Raw genomic sequence first — 18,317 nt, 5'->3', positions numbered from 1 at the left:
TTCCCCAACCCTTGGGAAAAGATTGTGGCCATCCAACTCGTGATTTAATAATCTCTACAATGTCACCCCTCAGAGTCCTTCACTCCAAGAAAGACACCCTCAGCTTATCCATTCTCTTTATTGTCATGTAATAAAACAGGTATAATATTACATGAAATTGACATTACTTTGCTGTAAGGGGACAAAAATTCGCCATCAGCTGAAATTGTCCAGGGCCCCTTACTGCCAGAAAAAGAGAAGCAAAAGAGATACCACCGCCCCCCCCCCCCCCCCCCCAACCACCACAGTCACTGAATCTCCATGGATTTTCCTCCAGTACTCCCGCAGCCTTCGCAGCAACCTGAGCTCAAGTTCGAACCTGTGACTCGATCAGGAAGCCTTCAGCGCCATCAGCACCTCCTCGCATCCCGATACCTAGTACCTCTTCAGCCAGTCAAGATCCAGTCTCCAGCAGTCCGCAGCCTGGCGTGAGTCCTTTGACCGCAGACGCCAGCAGCACCGAGCCTGCATGGGTTCCTCATCTCCAGTCGCCAACAGCCCTGCTGCCTGTGTGTCCTTCAGCTACAAAGCTCTAATAACGAAATCCTTCCTGTCCTACAAACATTCTTGCAATTTATCTAGCCTAATCATGCCCTTCATATAGTGTGGTGACCATAACACCAGGTGCTGTTTTGCCAATGTCCAATACAGCTGTAATGTGGCTGTGTAACTCATGACTCATGGGCAAAGTGAGGAGGGGGAGAGGGAGAAACTGCTGTCTCCTGATTCAGGAAGAGATTCATCAACTGGGTCACGTCACCTGAATTCATGACCTGATAATTAACCAGGACTGCTTTTATGATTCCAGCTGGCATGCAGGCCTTGTTTGAAGTTCTGGACCATGAGAAGAAAACCAAGAAGACCAAAAGCAAAGCGAAAGAACGAAAATATTACATTGCTGCAGAAGAAGTAATCTGGGACTATGGACCATTAAAAGTGGATCAATTCACAGCAAAGCCTCTGGACAGTCAACATGGGTATGTCTCAGTGATCCATTCACACCAGTGTCGTCATAAGAAACTTTGCACTTCTAGATTGAGAGAAACTGGAACTGAAGACAAATTTCTAAATAGATCAAGATATGATATTTAAGTCAAGTTTATTGTCATCTGACTGTACAAGTACAACCTGACAAAGCAGTGTTCTCTGGTCCTCAGTGCAAGACATGTAGACACACAACCAGACATAACACACCTACAGACAAACAATACATGTGCAGGACAAGTATTTAATAAATAAATAAATAACGATTGTTTTGTAGATACGAGATCCTCGGACAGTTAATGTGAGCAGTTCCTTGGGTCGTTCAGCGTTCTCACTGCCCGTGGGAAAAAGCTGTTCCTCAGCCTGGTGGTTCTGGCTCTGATCCTCCCGTATCTCTTCTGCGTGGAATAAGTGGGGCAACATTATTTTAGGGTGTGAATATTTTCAGGCTGGAAATTTGTCCAGTTACATTTTAGTTTTGGTTTACTTCATGGCTGTTTTCTGGATTTAAGTAGAGTTCTGCAAAATCATGTTTTCAAAAAGCTACAATCAACCTTTTATCTCTTTCGAGGTAACCTAATTGAAATTGGTAATAATATAAAGACAGACCTACAGTGTACTTTAATAAAATTTACTTCTCCCCCAGTTCCCTACTGCATTCCACCAACCAATCAAACTCAAGATTTGTCCAGTTGTTTATTCATGTATTTTTGAAGCCAATTGTTGTTTTCTTAAAGCAAATAATTTAAAATATAAATTTTGTAAAGTTGATATTCACCTGCTGGTGAAGAGTTTTAGCGCTGAATAAAAACTAAAAGTAGATTTTACAGGTACCCTTAACTCAACCCATGTAAACATAAGAGCAAGTAAGAAACACCCTATATCAGCCATTCTCAATGAGGATCCTACCCCGTGGGGGAGGGGGCACAGCCCATTTAAATAAAACCCTTGTTTTCTTTACACCTCATAGAACATAAATATTCTTTTGTATTTTTTTTTATGTCGTGAGTAGGCGAGAAGTACAGAAGAAACCAAAACTTGACTGCTTCACAGGGAAGAGGACCCATAAACTTTGAGCAGAGACCTGGGAGTGGGGTGGGGGAGTGATAGCCACATAAAAAAGGTTGAGAATGGCTAGTAGATAAACAAGAAGTCTTTAGATGCTGGGGTCTAGAGCAGTGCACAAAGGTGCTAGAGAAACACAGCAGGCCACACAGCAGGCCACACAGCATCCATAGGAAGTGAAAGGCAGTTGGTACTTCAGGTAGGCAATGCCACTGCTCCCCCCCACCCAACAGGTGCTGTATTAAGCATAGGGTATTTGTTTTAATTCTTAACTCTTGTCACTTTTTAAATGTCTGTCATGATTTTTAAATATTGGTCATTTTTCAAGGCTTGCCAGGAGACATTGACAACCTATATGATTCTTCTAACAATAACATTTCCATCCTGCTCTTTTCAATAGAAGCATAAGACCTGTGGCTTTTGAGCTCCACCCTTGCTCAGATAATGACTGATTTTCAAGTCAAGTCAACAAGTTTAACATCATCTGATTGCACAAGTGCAACCTGACGAAACAGTGCTCTCTGCTCCTCGATGCAAAATTTGCAAAGGCACAGCCAGACAGAGCACACATACAGACAAGCAATACATATGCAGGACGAGTCTTCACCTGTATATGCAATTAAATAAATAAATAATATTTCAGAAATATATGAACGTCTCGGATTGTTAGTGTGAGTTGTAAAGCATTCTCACTGGCCGTGGCCAGCACCATCTCCATATCTCTTGATTGACTTAGTATCTAGAAATGTATTGATCCCTGCTTTAAATAAATTCTGTGTCAGCCTCTACAACCCTCCAGGTAGAGGTAGAGAATACAAAGATTCACCAATTTTCTTTTTAACTCAGTCCTACATTGTCTACTCTTTGAGTCCTGGTCCCACCCTCCTGAGCTGGGGAAATCACTCTCCCTGTTGAACACTGCAAGAATTTTGCACATTTCAGTGAGATCTCCACTCGTTCCTCTAAACTTTAGAGGATACAAAAACTTTAGAGTCAACGAAAGAAGAAATACAAATTTTACTCCACTTTCATTTCAACAAACAATGAAACCAAAGTGTTGGCTGGGCCCAGCTTGGTCTTCTTCCATTGGAAAGGGAAAAGCCATGATTTTTATTTCAGATTTTTTTTGTGCCTGCAGGTTTGATTTTGGTTTCAATTCACATCAGTCAGGAAAGACTGTGTTTCCAAGGAATCAATTGCTTTGTACTTTTAACAGGATACTGATTGAGAGCCCAGAAAGCAGCTTTATTTTACATTGTTATGAAGCTACCACTAAATTAAATAAAACCGGATTAAAGGACAGAGATGCAGAGGAATTCCTTCCGCCAGAGGGCGGTATATCTGTGGAATTTGTAGTCACAGGAGCCAGGATACTGGGTGTATTTAAGGCAGATACTGATAGATTCTTCATTAGCCATGGGATCAAAGGTTATGGGGAGAAGGCCGGGCAGTGGAGTTGAGTGGAAGACTGGATCAACTAATGATTAAATGGTGGGGCAGACTCCATGGTCTGAATAGCCTATTTCTGCTGTTATGGCTTATGGTCTTAAATGTAATGTCTTCTTGCACCTTTAGAGATGCTGTGACTTTCTTTGAAAGAGGAGAGAAAAGAATTGGAGGAATGTATATTAAGGCAGTTTACAAAGAATACACAGATGATACCTTTAAAGTATTAAAGCCCAGGAACCCAGAGGAACAACATCTTGGAATACTTGGTAAGAATAAGTGCAGAAGTTGTTTTTCAACTATTTTAATTACTTTAACTTGTGTCACTGAAGATGACAAAATAGAATGGGCTACATATTTGCCTCTTGAAGGATTGGTGCCTTTTATAGTTTGGGGGTGGCACCGTTAGCTTAGCAGTTAGCTCAATGCTATTATAACGCCACTGAGCCAGGTTCGAATCTGGCACTGTCTGTAAGGAGCATGGGTGCTCTGTTCTCCCCCAACCTTTCAAAAACATACAGGGGTTGTGGGTAAATGGGTGTATTTGTCGGCTCATGGGCTGTAAGGTCCTCCTACTGTGTTGTTTGTTTAAATAAAAATTTAACTACTGAATCAATGCAGATAAAGTGAAGTGAAGATGTGAAACCACTACTGACTACACAAAGGAAAGATCCAGCCCCTTATTCTAAGCATGTTTTGGTTTAAGGTAGCGAGACAGAACGTGCAACGACATGCCACAGGGGTGTCGCAGTGCAGTTGCCTCGTAACTCCAGAGATCCGTATTCCCGGACTTCCCTATGGTCTGTGTGGAATTCAAAGGCTCTTCTTGTGACTGTACTGATTTCCCTTTGTTCTTTTGGCTTCCTCCCACCAACCAAAGTGATACAAGGAGCTGTTTGGATTGCATCTACTGAAGACCAGAAGTGTGTGCAGCAAATGTCTCACATCCAACACTGGTTGGTTGGTTGGAGAATTGTCCACTGTATTTACCCATCCTATGGGTGAAATGAGAAAAGAGAATCCAGGGGAGTAAATAGGCATAAAACACAGAACATTACAGCACAGTACAATACAGGCCCTTTGGCCCATAATGTTGTACTGACCCATATACCTACCAAAAGAATAACTAAACCCTCCCTACCTTACAACTGACTATTTTTCTTTCATCCATGTGACTGTCTAAGAGTCTCGTAAACCCCCCCCCCCCCCAACCTATTGATTCAGCCTCTTCCACCACCCTGGCAATGCATTCCAAAAACCTACAACTCCGTGTAAAAAAAAAAACTTACCTCTGATGTCTCCCCTAAAATTTCCTCCCTTCACTTTGTACAGATATGTGGAGGTGGGAGAATAAATGGAGAATTTGGATGATGGGATAACTCAGAGAGCTTGTATTATGTTAATGAGCCAAATTACCTTCTTGTCTGTGATGAATAAGAACATTAGAGGTTATCTCATTTAAACATAAAAGCTTTGGAGGAAGGTTGCCAGGGTTGATGTTGAGAAGCTGAGAATGAGGGCACAAGAATAAGAATAAGGGGACATCCGTTTAAATAGAGATAAGGAGGAATTTCTTCTTTCAGTGGGTTGGAAATATTTGGAAGTTCCTTTGGGGAGATGTGAAGATGGGGCCATTTAATATGTACAACATGAAGATAGCTTTCTGGATTTACTGGGGAGTTGGCAAGAAGTGGAGCTGGGACCAAGGTCAGACCAACCAGGGGTCAAATTCTGTTCTTATTTGTTTTGCTCTGTTACTCCTTCTCCCTTTAGAACCAGCACACATCCAAGCTCCATGGCCCCTGAACAAATAGTTCTCTCTCTCTCTGCCCCGTTCCTTTCAATCATATCTTGAAATCGTTGGTCAAATTACCAGTAAAATTACTAAATTTCAGACAATACCAGCCATGCAGACCAAAGAGAAAACCCTGGAAACACCCAGATGGTCATGCAGCATTCACAGAGAAAGAAACAGCATTGACGGCCCTTTGTCAGGTCTGCTGTCTGAGGGCATCCCTCCCCTTAACGTAACCTTTAAAGTCCAGTTCCCAGACTGCAGCCCAACCCCCTCTCACCGTGCTCTGCCTTGGGACAATCGTGACATTACCTAAATGCAATTTGTTGCTCTCATGCAGCAATCACAAATAAAATTCTTAAGGGTGACCAACTATGTTCCATAGGTCCTGTCATTAAAGCAGAGGTTGGAGATAACATCAAGGTGACCTTTTGGAATAATGCGAGCCATACCTACAGTATACAACCTCATGGAGTGTACTACGAGAAAGATGTTGAGGGGGCCAATTACCAAACCAACACCACAGGTAACTCGGTCTGAAGATATTTATCCATCAAAAATATTTCGACCTCCAGAATACAGTGACAGGAAGATGGACAAGGATAGTACAGTAAAACCCCTGGTATCCAGCATCTATGGGAATTGGTAGATGCTGGATAAGTGAATTTTCTGGTTGCTTAATATTGTGCGCTGCGTAATTGATGAATTAACAATGATAAACTTCTGTATTTTTTAGCTGTTTACTTTCTGATTTTTTTTTTCTGGTTGCTGGTTGCTTGAATTCCAGATTACAGGAGTTTTATTGTACAGTATTTAAAGTTTAAGAAACAGAAGAGATATCTAAAGTCATTTGGAGGTGAAGAAATAAAATAAAGCCCCAAAATGAATATTTCTTTTAAATGAGCTCAACCGAAGCCAGTTTAAAATGAACTTCTGGTAGGGAGTTATGATTTCCTGGTATTTACAGCCTTCTCTTTGCTGCTTCTCTGTGAACACTTCCATCCAAACTATCACAGAACAGCCCCATTACCAAACTGCGGCAGTGTACCATTCTAATCTCCGTGTTGTAAATCCTCCCTGACATCACTCGACCTTGAGGTCACCTGCCATTGACCTCACCTCTGACCGTGGTCTCACCAGGCTCTAGTCACACCTTCCCCGATCATCAGGCTCTGATCTCACCTGCTCCAGCCTCACCAGACCCTGACCCCACCTGACCATGGCTTCGTCAGGCTCTGGTCACACCTGTCCATGACCTCACCAGACCCTGCCCCCCCCCCACCTGACCATGACCTCACCAGGCTCAGACCTTACCAATCCTTGACCTCACCTGACCTTCACCTTGTCTGATCCTTGCCTTGCCTGCCCCTGACCTCAGCGGGCTCTCGTCTTCCTCGCCTAGATCTCATCAACCCCTGACCTGACCCTGACCTCTCAGGTCTCTGGGCTCGCCTGAACCTGAGATGCCCCATCTGTGAAAGGTCCCCTGATTGGCCACCAAAGTGGTGGTAAATCATCCAAGGTTCTCAGGACCAAGGAAGCTTGATCAAGAAGACGAAACATTATTAACAAAGAAGGTGGGAGAGTATTTGCTGGATCTGTGTCTCCTCCTCTACGAATGTGTTCATCTCTGTTCCTTTCAGTCCACATTAAACACATAATATCCCAAACTTAAACATCCTCCTTAAACAATTCCCTGATGTCCAGCACCTCTATGTTCAGAAAAAAAGTTTTGATCCAACAGCTACCAGGCTGCTAAGCTTCCCTGTATAACTCTATCCCTCACCATAAATTAGTCCAGGACCACAAAAGGATCTGTCTGCCCTATTGAAATATCACTCTTTTTCATGCGCTAACTACAACTGTGAATATCTATGAATCTATCCCTTGATTCATACATTGGAGAGGGACAAGAACTTCGAATTCCTGGATGTCAACATCTCCGAGGGTTTGTCCTGGAGCCTCCATGTTGGTGCAATCACAAAGAAGGCTCGTCAGTGGCTATACTTTGTGAAGTGTTTGAGGAGATTTGGTATGTCACCGAAGACTCATAAACTTCTACAGGTGTACTGTGGAGAGCCTTCTGGTTGGTTGCATCACTGTCTGGTCTGGAGGCACCAACTCTCAGGACAAGAATAAACTCCAAAAGGTTGTTAATTCAGCCAGCGACATCACAGGCACCAGACTTCATTCCATCGAGGACTTCTACATGAGGCGGTGTCTTAAAAAAGCAGTCTCTATCCTCAAAGACCCCCCCCACCCCCAAGGCCAGGACCTCCTCACTCTGCTACCATCGGACAAAAGGTCCAGGAGCCTAAAGACAAGCACTCAGCTTCTTCCCCGCTGCCATCAGATTCCTGAATAATCAATGAACCTTACTTTTTGCGCACTTTTTTTTAATATAGTCGTGTCGTAACATGGTTATAATATGAATGTTTGCACTACAACGCTGCCACGAAACACCAAATTTCATGACTTATTCATGCCAATAAATTTTGATTCCGATTCTTATTTATTATCTCTTTCTGTCTCATGGCCACTTGTAGCGATGTAATTTATATTATTATTATCGGTGATCTTACATGACTTACTGGAAGAATTTTGGTGCATCTGTACATTGTACTGAGGTACATGACAAGAAGCCATGAAGCTCTTGTACTCATACACATATACTCATGCACCTCCAGACAACCCCCTGTTTGATTCATCTTTCAGACTATCATCTGTTCCTATTTGAGAATGCCTTAGTTAAGCAGCTCAGGACAGCCTTCAAATTGAACTACTGCATCAAGCCACTACAATTATTGTAATGGAATACATTTAAACGAATTAATTACAGAGTTGTACTATGGCGTAACATAGGATGACGATATTCAACCCTTCACAACTGTAGTGGCTTTTTTTGAAGGAGCTTTGAAATGCATTTTAATGGCATTGAAATTAACATCTACCTTGCAGAATTTGTGGGACAACATTTACGATCCCCTCATGTTTTGCCTGGTCATACATTCATTTATCAGTGGAAAGTTCCCAGCAAGTATGGGCCTGGCAAGGCTGACCCTGACTGCCAGGTCAGACTCTATTACTCGGCAGTAGACCCCATCAAGGACACCAGCTCAGGCCTCGTCGGGCCCCTGATCATATGCAAAGAGAACAAGCTGGACTCAAAGGGCAAACAGGTACGATAAACTTGTTGATGACTCTCAGTGGGCTTCACATCTACAGCAGTAACCAATACTCCATACTCCTGGAATGCCTTATTCCTATTATGAACAGAGTTCCAGTACTTTATTATTATAAGGTCAAAGTTCAACACACAGCAGCCCTTTGAAAATTAACGAGTGAGCAAGATGCTCAGAAAACCATCAGATTTTCAAATAATTATATACAGGATAGATGGAGTCTTACTGAAGCAAGCCACAAAACATTCCAAAGTCCCCAGTTGAATATTTCCAATCAAAAAACAAAATGGACCATTAAGGTTCAAGTTCAAATTTATTGCCAGAGTATATGCATGACATCAAATACAACCATGAGAATAATTTTCTGTGGGAATTTCTACTTATCGGTAGTGACTGCAAACTGTACTGAAGAAGAAAGATAAGCATACAACAGAGAAATGTAAACAAACTGACTGTGCAAATACAGAAAAATTTAAATAGCAATAAATAATATACAGAGTCCTTAAATGAGTCTCTGATTGAGTTTGTTGCTGAGAGGAGTCTGACGGTGGAGGGGGAGCAGCTGTTCCTAATCCTGGTAGTGCGAGTCTTGTCTCACCTGATGGCAGCAGTAAGAACAGAGCGTGACCTGGATGGTGTGGATCCTTGACGATTGCTGCTGTTCTCCGATGGCAGATTTTCTCGATGGTGGGAGCGCTTTGCCTGAGATGTAATGGGCATCATTTTAATAATTACTTCATTCCAAAATAATATCAATGTGCAAAGAAGCGCAGATCTTGCAGAGAACAATACAGCACAGGACTGGCCCTCGATGCAGTGCCAACCCATATATTCCTTCCAAAAAAAAAGTAAACAATGAGCTGTTGGAGGGACTCAGTGGGTGAGGGACTCGGTCAATGTTTCGGGTCAGGCCCCGTTATCAAGTCCTCACCGGGTTCTACCTGACTGCAAAAACTATCGTCTCCATAAAGGGTCCTGATTTATAACGTTGACTGACCATTTCTACCCACGGATGCTGCCTGTCCCTCTCAGCCCCTCCTGCTGATGGTTTGCTTTAATATCAACGGAAGAGGGGTAATAAATAATGACCTTGTCAATGTCATTTTCTGTCGCGTTGCGAAGAGCATCAGGTTCGGTGGGTTCGCAGAGAGACGAGTCTGGACAAAGTGTTACAATCACATGTAACTTTAATGGGAGACAAACGGGGGAGATCATTAAGCGGTACTCGATTACTTTTTCACTTAAGCAATGATATAGACCAGTGGTTCTCAACCTTTTTCTTTCCATTCACATACTATGCCATAGGGGCTCTGTACTTAGTAAGGGATTGGTTAAGGTGGGATGTGGGTAGAAAGAAAAAGGTTGAAAACCACTATTTTAATTATACCTAATGGACTCGTTATGTGCATGGTTTCATAACTCCAAAGGAAATGGGCCAATGACCATTTTTCTCAAGCAAATTATTTCAGTAACAATTGGGTCTAGAGCAGTGATTCTCAAGCTTCGCTTCCCACTCACATATCACTTTAAGCAATCCCTTACTCATCACAAAGCACTGAAGGCTTAGGGATGACTTAAAGTGGGATGTGAGTGGAAAGAAAAAGTTGGGAACCATTCATATAGACATTCATCTCAGACCTAGATTGGACCTCTACAATAGTGAACCTATACTTGACATGCTCACACACTTGAGTACACCCACTACAAACAGCGACTCTTACACCTAGTGCCAATGGGGGTGTGGCTCTCTGCAAGTATTGATCTATCGCAATACTAGGGCGCACCTTTGGTGTAGTGCACACCTTACCCACGACACTTCCAGCGATGTCCACAGTAACGACCTGGCACGGATTGATGTCTGGGGTTCGGTCCAGAAGGCAGACAGAATGTCCTATGCTTTATACAGGTGTTAATTTGTACTTCTAGCGAATAATGACCCTAAATGATTTAAAGTAGTCTCAATGAAAAGGTGTGCACTAATGGGTGGCTGGAGTCCAACCTTGATTGACAGGTGATGAGACTTCTGAATAAGTTTCAGTCAGGGATGACATGTGACCACCTGCAATACTGACATTCAGACAGGCAGGGAGGCCCCGTTTAATCCGTACACAACACTTGCATCACAGGTATACCTTTGAAATGTTTTTATGACTTTAGAGAAGAGTTGCACTGAAGAGCTGTGATTTTTACAGTGACAGAAACTGAGTATTTTTTAAATTTCTTTCATCTGGCTTTAAATTTTCTATGTTCCCCACACCCACAGAAACATGTGGACAAGGAATTTGTCCTGATGGTAACTGTATTTGATGAAAATCTAAGCTGGTATTTAGAGAATAATATCAACAAGTTCACGACTAAGCCCAAAGCTGTTGATAAGGAGGACGAGGACTTCCAAGAATCCAACAAAATGCACTGTGAGTCTTTATGATGGATCAGCGTGGACAACGGGTGGTGAGGTCCCTACATAGGGATGAATATTTCTGATTTACAATCAAACATTTGAGTACAAAATAGTGTTAAACAGTAAAGTCTGCAGTCGCTGCAATTGTCATGGAGAAAATCAGTAGGTCGTGCAGCGGGCAAAGGAAGTAAAGGGTAATGAATGATTCAAGCCTAAGCCCTTCGTCAAGGTATCAGCAAAAAGCAGGCAGGGTGGTGGGAGGAGAGAAGAGGAGGGAAGAAGGGGCAGGGGGAGGAGCACATGCCAACAGGCAAGAGGTCCTAGGTGGATATGAATGAGAGGACAGAAGAGAAAAAAAGCTGAGGTGATAGAGGTTAGCTCTCTGAATGTAGAAGGAAGGGGGCGAGGAGATGGAGGAAAGGAGGCAGGTGGAGAAAGTGAGAGAGCGAGAGAGTGAGAGAAGGACCTAATGGAAATTGAAGGTAAATTTTAATAGCAGTGTGCCTGGATAGAATATTCAGTGTTATTCCTCCAATTTGAGTAGTCTTGGTTTGGCAGTGCATGTGACCATGGACAGACATGTCGGTGTGGGAATGGGTTGTGGAACTAAAATGGTTGGCCACTGGGAGGCCCCCATTGTTGCAGAGGACAGAGCAAAGGTGCCCACCGAAACGATTGCCCAGTCTACATCCAGTCTCTCTGACTGAGAGATAGATGTACAAAATAATGTTCGGCAATCGATTGCAGTTTTAAGGATTTACTTAAGGATGTTCATTGTGAGTTGATGGGAATGTGGAGAGAATTGATTGCAGGTAAAATTGATGGGGGAATAGGGTTGCTCTGCAAACCACCATTCACTTTATTTGCCGATTATCAAGTACGAGATTTATTATTAGAATACTTTGGTAGAGAGATAATACTACCTGGGCAAACAAAATTTGAGAAATTAAATATGGATAATGGTAAAAAGGGCTTTGTTTCAGAAATGTATTTGTTATTACAGACAATGAATGAAGACAATCTTAAGTTTTAAATTCAAGTTTATTAGTCACAAAATATCAGTGAGAAGGGTTCATCTGGGAGCAGACCAACAGGTTATCTCCAACATTCATAGAGTCTTCTGAACAACTGAATTACAGAGTATAGGATTGCAATGAAAAGAAAGATCAATCAGCACAGGCAGCATGAGGCACTGTTGTGGGGTTCATTCATGAGCCTGATGGCCGAAGGGAAGAAATTCTCTTTAGGCTTCTTAGCGTGTGCTTTCACACTCTTAATCCTTCTCCCCAATGGGAGGAGCGTCCCGAGTATGACAGGTCCATCAGTTTATTGACGGCCTTTCTGAGGCAGCAGGAGATGTCGATGAAATTCGTGGAGGGGAGGGAAGTTTGCATGATATCCCGTGCTTCACTCGCCACCTTCTTTAGCTTCTTCTGATCTTGAGCTCCCGTCCCAAGCTGTGATGCATCCAGCAAGTTGCTTTTAATGATGTACCAGTCGACGTTGTTGACAAGGGGGTCATGCCAATTTTCCTCAGTCTACTACGAAGCCTGTTGGTGCGCCTTCCCGACCTTCACGTCAATGTCCATGTCGCAGGTCATCGGAGATATTTATTCCTCAGAACTTCGACTTCAGCACCATTAATGAGTTCAGGGATGGGGACCTTGGCCCCTCTTTTGAAGAAGATGATCATCTCCTTCATATTTTTGATATTGAGAGAGAGTTGTTACCTCGGCAACACAACACTAGACTTTCACTCTCTCTCCTGTGTTCCATCTCGCTATCATTTGATGACAAGACTGCTCAGGGATCTGGCCAGTCAGGATTTTGGGATTTTCTGGATTCTTGGCCAGTATTTCTAAAATTCAAACTTAAGGAGAGAAAAAAAGAGATGAACAGATACATTTTGATAGTTTATTAATGAAACAGGTTTCCAGATAAAATACAAAGTACAAAAAACCCCCAAATAAATTATTCATTAATTCATTTCTGTGACTTCTGTGCATCTGTGGCACTTACACACACACACACACACACACACACACACACACACACACACACACACACACACACACACACACACACACACCTGGATACAGAAGCCTTATAAATTTCAAAAGTTTGAGGGTTTTTGAGAAGTCCAGTGGTCTGGATTTTTGGACTTTAACTGTATTCATGATTTAAGTTATGTATTAAAGGTCATTTAATGTATAGTATTGCAGTTATTACACAAACGTGCTGGAGGAGCTCAGCAGGCCCCATAGCAGCCATAGAAGGCAAAGGTATATAAACCAACATTTCAGGCCTGAACCTTTCGTCAAGGTATGAGCATAAAGCAGGTGGGTGCCTGAATAAAAAGGTGGGAGGAGAGGAGGCCAGAAGAGGAGCCAAAGCCAAGATGCCATAGATCGGAAGGCAGGAGGGAAAAGCTGAGAATTGATCGGGAGAGGGGTGATGCTCTGTGAAGGCAAGGCTGAAGGAAAGGTTACAAAGGGATGGGAAGCAAGAGAGAGTGAGAGCATGAGAGAGAGGGGGAAGGGATAGTGAATTGGAGGAAAGGATACATCAGGGTAGGGACCAAGATGGTGGGGGTGGGGGTGGGTGGGTGATGGGGAAGCCTAACAGAATCCAGAGAAGTCTATGTGAATGTCATCGGGTTGGAAGGTGCCCAGACAGATTGCAGTTGTTTTTTTCCCCCAAAAGTATCTGTTTGTTTATGACAATAAACTCATGATCATTATTATCTCTGTAATTATCTTGTTCAAATTTATACAGTATGCTATCTATTTGTAAAGAAGCTTTTTCGTTCTCTCCGGAATGTGACTTTTAGCAATCAACGGATACATGTACGGCAATCAACCAGGCCTGGTGATGTGCAAGGGGAATACAGTGGTCTGGCATATGATTGGCTTGGGGTCAGAGATCGATATCCATGGGATTTACTTCCAGGGAAACACCTTCACCAGCCAAGGAAGGCGCAGAGACACAATGAACCTGTTTCCGCACATCTCAAGCACAGCCATCATGAGACCGGATAGTTCAGGTAGAGATGTTTAATAATGTTTGATAAGCTTGAGTTTATTTGTCATAAAATAGCTAGCGTAGTGAGTCTACATATATGGTAACCTATGACCATGTCCTCCTTTGGATTAGCCCCCGTAGCGATGAGTAGGGTTCTTCTGCGAACAGACTAACAGGTTATCTCTAGTATTCATATAGCTGTGTAATGAACACAATTGACAGAATATAGTATTACAATGCAAAGGAAGATCAAGGGGCACCAAGCAAGGGCAGTGTGCTGTGGGGTTCATTCAGGAGCCTGATGGGTGCACAGAAGAAACTGTCTTTAAGCCTTGCTTTCATACTCTTAAGCCTTCTCCCCAATGGGAGGAGGGAGAAGAGAATATGGCTGGGGTTAATAAAAAAACACACCAAAATAATGGAGGAACTTAGCCGGTTTTTTCAGCATCTACAGGAGAAAGAGATATATTGCCGACATTTTGGGCCTAAGCCCTTCTTCAAGGAATAAGTAGAATAAGCCAGAAGCAGGAAGTCCCGGAAAGTCTCAGAATTCAAACAATGGGGGAGGAGTCCAGACCAACAAAATGTGTTAATCGGATATGATAAGGGAGAGGTAAGAATTTATCATGTCTGTGTGAAAGGAGACAGGGAACAGAGAGATGATGGGGAAGAAGGGTTGGGTTAACAAAAGCCAGAGTAGTTGATATTAATGCCATCTGGTTGGGATGCCTTGACAGAAGATGAGGTGTTGTTCCTCCAATTAACAGATGGTCTCTATCAGGCAGTGCATGAGACCATGGACAGACATGTCAACAATGGAATGGGATGGAGGATTGATATGGGTGGCCACTGGGAAATCCACGTTATTGCAGCTGACAGAACAGAGGTGCTCAATAAAGCGATCTCCCAATCTACGTCCAGTCCCTCTGATGTAGAAGAGCCCACAAAGGAAGCGCTGGGTTCAATTCTCCCTCCCAAAGGATCTGTTCCAGTGCCCTATGATTCCATAGCTCATAGCTCGGAATGATTTGAACTGTACTTTTTGGCATTGTCTTGCGTAGGCACCTTTGGAATTATCTGCAAGACCACAAATCACTTCGCTGGAGGAATTAAACAGCTTTACCATGTGAATAAATGCTCCTTGTTCAGCGTTTCTCACACCTTTTACCATGATAAGACATACTACATTGCAGCTGTGGAGATCGAATGGGATTATTCACCCTCCAGGAATTGGGAACTGGAAAGACACATGTTACATAATGAGAGGTAATTGAAAGAGCACGTGTTGACAGATGGGATTGCTTTAGTTTGACATCCTGGCCTACATGGAAGGCTTGTTCCATGTTACAACAGTGGTTAGGAATGACAGTACAATTACCTCCAAAATTTCACACTGACATGTCCATCCACAGCCTCATGCACTGCCAACCAATGCCACCCACAAACACCTTCTATTCCATCTCCAAACCAGACCTCCAGTTTCCTTTCACCCCAATATCTCTCTTTCCCTATCCCTCTCTCTCCTTTCCTCTCCCCATCACTTCTCTTTTACACTATCACCTGTATCCACCTACTACCTCTTACCCATTTGCCTAAACTCCCCCTCCCCCTGACTCTGCCTCTTCCTCCCTTACCTTTTTATTCGGGTGTCTACCTCATTTTCCTGATTCTTGACAAAGGCCTCAGGCCTTTACTTCCTCTTGACATACATAAACATAGAACACAGGACATAGAAATCTACAGCTCAGTACAGGCCCTCTCTCTGAGTGACCTAATAACGTAATAACTTCATAACCTTCCATTATTCTTAGTTCCGTGTACCTATCGAATAGTCTCTTAAAGGATCCTATTGTCCTTGCCTCCACCTCTGTTGCCGGCAGCATATTCCATACACCCACCACTCTCTATATGAAAAACCTACCTCTTACATCCCATTCCCCCCCATACTTACTCCCAAGCACCTTAAAAATATGCCACCTCGTGTTAGCTATTTCTTTCTTTGGCTTTGCTTCGCAGACGAAGATTTATGGAGGGGTAATGTCCACGTCAGCTGCAGGCTCGTTTGTGGCTGACAAGTCCGATGTGGGACAGGCAGACACGATTGCAGCGGTTGCAAGGGAAAATTGGTTGGTTGGGGTTGGGTGTTGGGTTTTTCCTCCTTTGTCTTTTGTCAGTGAGGTGGGCTCTGCGGTCTTCTTCAAAGGAGGTTGCTGCCCGCCGAACTGTGAGGCACCAAGATACACGGTTTGAGGCGAGATCAGCCCACTGGCGGTGGTCAATGTGGCAGGCACCAAGAGATTTCTTTAGGCAGTCCTTGTACCTCTTCTTTGGTGCACCTCTGTCTCGGTGGCCAGTGGAGAGCTATTTGACCCCTGTGAAAAAGCCTCTGGCCTTCCAAACAATCAGGTCACCCATCATCCTCTGTCACTCCAAGGTAAAAAGACTAAGTTCACTCAGTCTATCCTTACAAGGCACACTCTCCAATCCAGGAAGCATCCTTGTAAATCTTCTTTCTGCAGCATTCTCATTTTCCTGTAATGAGATAACCAGAACTGAACACAATATTCCATGTGGGGTATAGCCAAGGTCTTATAGAGCTGCCACATTACCTCATGGCTCTGGAACTCGATCCCATGATTAATGGCCCGAACACCATGCACCTTCTTAGCAACACTATCAACCTGCTGAGTTTCTCCAGCACGTTTGTGTGTTTTGTTGTTTCCTCACATGAGATGAGATCATGTGGACTACCTGCTTCCTCAGAGCAACCTATTTTTTTTTACCAATTTTTGCTGTGGACTGTAATTGACTGAGAGACTTCCAAAGAGAAGCTTTGAATGGTCAACTACAATGTACAGCTTATGTGTCTATATAATTTACCATGTTTCAGTAGATTCCATAGAGGAATTATTTAAAATGCAGCACATGGGAACTTTGATCAATGCATTAAAAAAATACCCCTCGAACTAAGACTGTGAAAAGGTTTGATCTCCTTACCTCAGGATGGGGGAGAGAGAGAAACAAAGGTTTAGCAGATGGATTCTTGGGATGGTGTATTGAGAAGAGTTGTGGCTGTCATGTGACAGCATTGTCTCCTGCCTAGTCTGAGGACACACCAATCACGATTTGGATCCATCCCACCCATTAGTGCACATCTTGCTGTTGGATCCATGTAAATTATCTGGACAGCCCTCTCCAGCCTGCCTGTACTTGGCCTTGGGCCATTGGCTGTTGTAATTAGATTAACCCTCCTGACACTGAGCTATTGGCCCCCAGTAAATGATGTGGGCTTGTCCCTCCAGCACTATAAAGGGGTCCTGTGCTCTTTGTTCTCTATTTTTTGCCAGCTTGGGACCACCCTACTTCACTCCAGGCCTAGAAATGTGGAAGGGGGCTGGAGAAACTGTTGGTAAGATGTGCACTGTTAAAAGGGTTGGGAGCATTTAATTAGTGTCCTTTGTAACCTAGAGCCATGCCTGCACCAAGTGGAGGGGTGGTGGGGCATTGTAGTGATTTTTCCCTGATCATTGTATGTTCCAGTTGTGTGTGTGTGTGTGTGTGTGTGTGTGTGTGTGTGTGTGTGTGTGTGTGTGTGTGTGTGTGTGTGTGTGTGTGTGTGTGTGTGTGTGTGTGTGTGTGTGTGTGTGTGTGTGTGTGTGTGTGAGAGAGAGAGAGAGAGAGAGTGCGCGTGCGCACGCTCTGTATCAGTTACCATCTTCCCACACTTGTAAATAAAATCCTTCCTGACTTCAAGACTGTGTTCAGTCTTTGCCTTTCAGACCCACCAAACCTGTTTCTTCACTCACAACATTCTCATTCCATGAGATGGGATGAACTAGAATGTGCCTAGACTCCCTTCAGATTTTTTTAAAAAAAAGAAAGCTAACCTTATAACCATATAACAATTACAGCATTGAAACAGGCTAATTTGGCCCTTCTAGTCCTCACTGATCCAAGTACCCTCCTCTAATCCCACTTACCAGCACTCTGCCCATATCCCTCCATTCCCCCTCCCATCCATATACTTATCCAACTCTTTCTTAAATGACAAAATTGACCCTGCCTCCACCACCTTTCCCGGAAGCCCATTCCACACAGTAACCACTCTCTGAGTAAAGAAGATCCCCCTCGGAAAGATCCACTAACACTAGCATTGTATAGACCAATATCTCTGCTCAACACAGATTATAAAATAATAGCTAAACAATTAGCAAACAGATTGGCCGACTGTGTACCAAAAATAGTAAAACTAGATCAAACTGGATTTATTAAGAAAAGACGAACAACGGACAATATCTGTAAGTTCATTAACTTAATCCATGCAGTATAAGGAAACAAGACACCAACAGTGGTGGTTGCCTTTGACGCAGAGTAGAATGGAATT

General features: G+C 43.2%; 1 protein-coding gene across 3 annotated transcripts in view; it reads left to right on the top strand.

Moving 5' to 3' along the window:
• cp (ceruloplasmin) overlaps nt 1–18,317 on the top strand; it is a 51,798-nt gene that overhangs the window by 16,188 nt on the left and 17,293 nt on the right. For all 3 annotated transcript variants that reach the window (XM_069897410.1, XM_069897411.1, XM_069897412.1), the window contains exons 6-12: nt 848–1,016; nt 3,664–3,803; nt 5,715–5,855; nt 8,288–8,508; nt 10,775–10,925; nt 13,743–13,955; nt 14,995–15,199. In XM_069897410.1, the coding sequence (XP_069753511.1) occupies nt 848–1,016; nt 3,664–3,803; nt 5,715–5,855; nt 8,288–8,508; nt 10,775–10,925; nt 13,743–13,955; nt 14,995–15,199 (1,240 nt within the window). The remainder of the gene's footprint in view (nt 1–847; nt 1,017–3,663; nt 3,804–5,714; nt 5,856–8,287; nt 8,509–10,774; nt 10,926–13,742; nt 13,956–14,994; nt 15,200–18,317) is intronic.

This window comes from Narcine bancroftii, chromosome 9 (genome assembly GCF_036971445.1).
Source record: "Narcine bancroftii isolate sNarBan1 chromosome 9, sNarBan1.hap1, whole genome shotgun sequence".
Lineage (NCBI taxonomy): Eukaryota > Metazoa > Chordata > Chondrichthyes > Torpediniformes > Narcinidae > Narcine > Narcine bancroftii.
Note: the sequence above shows the minus strand (reverse complement) of the source record. Positions and strands in the feature narration are given on the sequence as shown.